Source organism: Citrus clementina, unplaced genomic scaffold, assembly GCF_000493195.1.
Source record: "Citrus clementina cultivar Clemenules unplaced genomic scaffold, Citrus_clementina_v1.0 scaffold_3, whole genome shotgun sequence".
In the NCBI taxonomy this organism is placed as follows: Eukaryota; Viridiplantae; Streptophyta; class Magnoliopsida; order Sapindales; family Rutaceae; genus Citrus; species Citrus x clementina.
In genome coordinates, this window is record NW_006262339.1 from 35,522,563 (window position 1) to 35,527,902 (window position 5,340).

The 5,340-nt window shown below is 36.1% G+C and overlaps 1 protein-coding gene across 1 annotated transcript in view; it reads right to left on the reverse strand.

The window, feature by feature from the left end:
* Positions 1–3,681, reverse strand: part of LOC18046941 (disease resistance RPP13-like protein 4) — a 3,992-nt gene extending 311 nt beyond the window's left edge. Inside the window, exons 1-2 of the mRNA XM_006442670.2 lie at positions 3,670–3,681; positions 647–3,037 (exon numbers count right to left, since the gene is read on the reverse strand). Of these exons, the coding sequence (XP_006442733.2) occupies positions 647–3,018 (2,372 nt within the window). The 5' untranslated portion in view covers positions 3,019–3,037; positions 3,670–3,681. The remainder of the gene's footprint in view (positions 1–646; positions 3,038–3,669) is intronic.
* Positions 3,682–5,340: the final 1,659 nt, after the last annotated feature.

The following is a 5,340-nucleotide window of genomic DNA, read 5'->3' on the forward strand; positions in this document are numbered from 1 at the left end:
TTTATTTATTTTTAGATGTTATAATTGCCCACAGTGAATCACAATTTTAATATCTAATATAATTTAATATAATATTTGCTCTTGATTTGCTCCGACTTAACTATTGTGCTGTAAAGTGAATAGTTCACATTTATAAAGTGCCACGCCACCATTGAAAAAGTTAATTTTGAATCTAAATTCGATTTTATTTGTAACAATTTTGTATTGGACTATTAATTTATTCACGATAGTTTGTAAAAAAAGTTTGTATCCCTTACATGTTGCGTTGCTTAATAATTTAATGTATGTGACTTTTGTAATGGATATTAATGTAAGATATATTTCAAACTTTACTTTTATTTGAATTTTTTATTTTAATATGATTAACTCAAAATTGGAAACAAAAAATGTATTAGTTATTCGGGGATCGGAGACCCTTGGGGATCCCCTGTTATTATTCGGGGAGGGGATGGAGATTCTCTCAAGTAATTCTGACGGGGACGGGAACATACGCAAAATATCAGGGATGGATACGGGGAGATTGGTCCCCTCCCCTCCCCTCCCCTCTCCATTGCCATCCCTGAGTATAGGCATATCCTTGAGCAAAACATTCCAATCAAGAATTAAGTTGGGCATAAACTTTAAACATAGACCCTCAAGGACCCATGTGGTGCCATTGCTATCCTGATCAGATTCAGAACTGATTTCGAAGTTGCTGATGTCTCCATCCTCAAGACAGAGATATTGCAGGCTTGAGAGGTGCTTAAGATTAATCCATTTTGGCAGAATTTCGTGGCGGTATCGCCTGAGGTAAAGCTCCTGAAGGCTCGGAGGAGGCAAAAGCCTATCCAACATCTGTGATACATGTTTTTCTTTACAATCCTCTGCATCAATAGCTAAAACTTTGAGTTTCTCGAGCTGTGATAAGACATTCCATTCATCTTCCGAGATTTCACTCTCATTATTTATGGACATTCGTAGAACTCTTAGCTGCTTCAGTCCCAGCAGGGCGTTAAGTCGACAGCCTTGTGTGTTAGACTGACTCGCCACCCGAAATCCAGACAGCTCCTGGAGATAAATTAGCTTCTCGAGTCCACGAGGTAGATACTGGAGAGGACAAGATCCGAGGTCCAAGATGATCAGCTTCTTCAAACTAGTAATTGATGGATGTAGTTTGGTGCACCTCCTCAGAACAAGTATTTGGAGATTACGAAGCTTTTGAATTGAAGATGGGAGCTCAATATTGCCTGCAACTCCGCTTAAGTTGAGACATGCAAGGCGTTTAAGTGAAGAGATCTTATCCAATAGATCCTCAACATTAATTTGATCAAGCTTACAGTATGAGAAATCCAGCACCCTCAGTGACATGAGCGATTTCACATTCCAAAGGGAAACTGGAGTGCTTGATTGCAGTATCAATGCCCTGAGCCTTGAACTTTTTTTCAGGGATTTTGGATCCATGTCACTGTTGAAACCGAACCATCGCGAGTCTTGTGTCAATTTCTGCCTGCCTTGTTCATCAAAGCTGCAAAAAGCCTCATCTTTTGCAATCTGAATGGTCATATCCCTGACCAGATCGTGCATCTTGCAACTATAGACCCTGCCATCATAGCCTCTTCGATGCACAACTTCAACCAAGCATCTGCTTACTAGCTCTGAAAGATAATCAAAGCTTAATTCCGTAGCAGTCCGATTGTCCCTGCCCCGGACGAGTCCTTCTCCCACCCACCAATGTACCATCTGTTCACCACTTATCTCAAAGTCGTCGGGATAAACAGAGAAACACAAGAGGCACTGCTTTAGATGTGTGGGGAGTTCATCATAGCTCAGTCGTAGAGAAGCCACCACCGAATTTTTCTCTCTTTCGGTTGTCAAATATATATAAAAATCATCATTGATTTTATTCCACTCACTAAGGGAATGGGCTTTTGGAGCAAGCAAGCCTCCTATTGTCTTGATTGCCAGCGTTAGTCCCCCGCATTTCATCAAGATCTCTCTACCTTTTTTATCAAACTCCTTATTGGGGCATTTTCCCTTGCTCGTTAAAAATGCATGCTTGCAGAGTAATGACCAACTCTCCTCTTCATTTAAAATTTTTGGGCGATGAATTCTTGACTCATCAACTCCCATACTGTTGACAACGGTTTCATTTCTAGATGTGATGATAGCGAAGCATCTTTTTTCAGTCGGATATAAATTCTTCCACCAATCTAGATTCATTCTCCACACATCATCCATTACAATGAGACAGGTCTTGTCACTGAGCCTCTGTTGAATTTTGTGCAGCAAATGGCTTTCTTCAATTCCCGATTCATCCTCTCCCAGCTGTTTCAACATGGCCCTCATGACTCGTTCCTCGCTGAAATTCTGAGAAACTGGCACCCATATCCTCTTCTCAAAGTATGCAACCATCTCTCCATCATTGAATATCTTTTGGGCAATGGTGGTTTTGCCTAAACCACCCATACCCACAATACCGATTTGCTGAAGCTTCTCATTACTGCTAAGGATCCACCCTTTAATCTTTTCCAAGTCCTTCTCCAAACCGATTATTTCAGATGGTTCCTGGTCCTCTGGGGAATATTTAAATATTTGGTATGATGAATTATTAGGCCCCTGCTGGATGATTGGCTGTTCTGCTCTTCCATACACCCCCAAGCTAGACTCCATTTTCTCAATCCGTGAATTGATATGCTTCAAATCGTTGCCTGTTTGGTATATGAAAAACAAGTCACGAAGTGAGAACCTGTGGCAAAACCCATCTTTCCGATATTCATCTCTAATTTGGCAATCCGTCATTATGTCATCAGCTTCATAAATTATTTTTCTCAGGTTAGGCAAGATCTTCTGTATGAACTCCCCCCAAGTTTTCTGCTTATCAGTGCAGGAGATGAAGGCAGTCATTAGCTCAAGCTTTGTCTTCATTGCCTCAAGCTGATCTTTAAAATCAAGTGCGTACTGAGCTTGAGTCAGCAAAGCAGAAAACACTCTCTCTATCAATGTCCCAATCATCGCCTCTGTCGCTTTCGACGCCGCCATATCCTCGGGCAAATGTTCCCTGTTAATTTCATGTTCATTATCATCTCAGTAAAGCATACATCTTATGAGCTCGTATGGGCTTCTGCTACAACCATACAATCATGACACACATAAAGTACAGATGGCAGAAAAGAGACTAGCACTTTCAGTACTAGGAGGGACAAGACAAAATATATAATGGATCATCTCATTTCCATGGGACTTGACAGAACATCTATCAGAATAGTGAAGTCACCCAACAACATTGATCAGAGTAAAATTGTGTCATATGCGTGAATCGACAGAATGATAGATTGTTACTAGTCAGAACATAATAATGTATCGAAAAAAAACTGAGAATTGAAGCTAAGGTCTAGCTCACTTTCTTAGGACTCAGGTCTTAGGTTCGAGCTTCAGTAGAACAAGTTACGAATTGGTTCTCTGCGTAACCAAGGATCAAATACAATAATTTATTGAAAATATATTTATCATAACTTTAAAATTAAGAGATACAACGACAAATATTAACTTAATAAAAGATCATCATCGACCGTCAAATTCTATAGACACGTTTATAAATTTTCATGTTTAAATTCACATCAATCAGAGATTTAGCAATTGCATGGGTGATGGTCGATGAATCGTAAAAGGGTTTTAAGCAGAAGCACTTACTGGAATCCTGAAAGTGTGTGTATGTATATAGCTTGACTGGGCTGAACAGAGAGTATGGTAGAACCTGAAACCCAAAAAACAAATTGAGTTTTAACAGTCAGAGTAGATTGTTCAGCTGAATATAACAGAGTACCATGTAAACAAATTATTTTTATTTTTACTTGTAATTCCTAGCTGGCTGTTCAACGTTTCAGTTCGCTTAATCACTCACTAGCTCTTATCTGGCTCTGGTAATTTGATTTCTATTGCCGATATTTATTATATAGGAGAAGACATGCCAGAATTGATCAAATAACAAGCCACCTGCGCTTTGTATTTTGAGGGTACAAGAAAAGAAAGTGAAAAAAATATTTTGACTGATTAATAAAAGTTGAATTGGTTAAAGTTGAAAGCTGTTGGAATTTGGAGATAAGAAGCATTTATATTCTCTTCTCTTCACAACAATCCAATTTTGTTTAATTAAATATCATAACAATTATATTTTTAATTTTAACAAATTATAAATTTATGATTTGAATGAGACTACATAGTTGCATAAGAATTTTAAGAAAAAATGTTATCTTCGTAGTTTATGGAAATCATTAATTTAGACCTTTAGCCCAAGTTGGTACTATGTAAAATTATTATATAATAGAGTTTATTAACTTATCTGAGTATTAAATTGTAGTGGATTTACTATATTAACCTAAGTGGTGATCTTATTTGCAGTACTAGAGAAGTTTTGATGGTATAGTTAATGGGACAAAGAAGAATTGCAGTAAAAAGAGTGCGTGAAAAAAAATTCAAAATAATAATGATCTTAAATTTTCTAATTTATTTCTTACCTAATTAAGGATAATTTTGGGTTCACAGTAAAATATGTAGGGATATATATGAAATTATATTGAAGATAAAATTGATTCTCAAAATTAAATTTTGAAAAACTACTATCTCCTCGCTTTTCAAAATCAACTATAATATAGTATACAATTATTTTGACAAAAGTGATTTTTAAGAAAATTTATCAAACAGTAAAGTTAACTTTTAATTTTAAAAATTATTTTTGAGCCTTCTAACAGAAATTTCAAACAAATCCCAAATATTTCTAAATAACCAAGTATAACATTACTTATAAATAAATTGAAGTGGTAGGTTATTCTGTCCCAACAGTCATTTCTAGGCCAGTATATCACATACAAGCAGAAGGTTCTGTATCGATTCCTCTCACTTGTTTGAATGCTCGAATGTCTGATGTCACATACCATCAACAAATAGTTTGCTTATCAAACAAAGAAGAACTTTTTCAAAAAGCAAAAGAAAAAAAAAGAAGACTCTGATAAAATCCTGAGAATATAGTCTTTTTCTTTGCAGGTGAATTCGTATTCAAAGGGCCCGATAAAGCCTGAAAATATTAATTGATACTATTCTTGTTGAATTTTTAACAGGCATGAAGAACAATTATAGGCTGGCATTATTGTTGTAACCCAAAATGAAGAGAATCAAAATAAAACAAGAAAAGGGAAACTGCTTTATTCACAATAGGAAAATAAAAGTACATATATTAGTCACAAAAGTCAAAATCAATATTTTTTTTAGATATTTCTGTCAAAAAGAAGAATAAATAAAGAGGTTTAAAAGTTTAATGATTATTCTCGGTCGAAGCAAGGAGTGGGTATGTTCGAATTAAAAGTT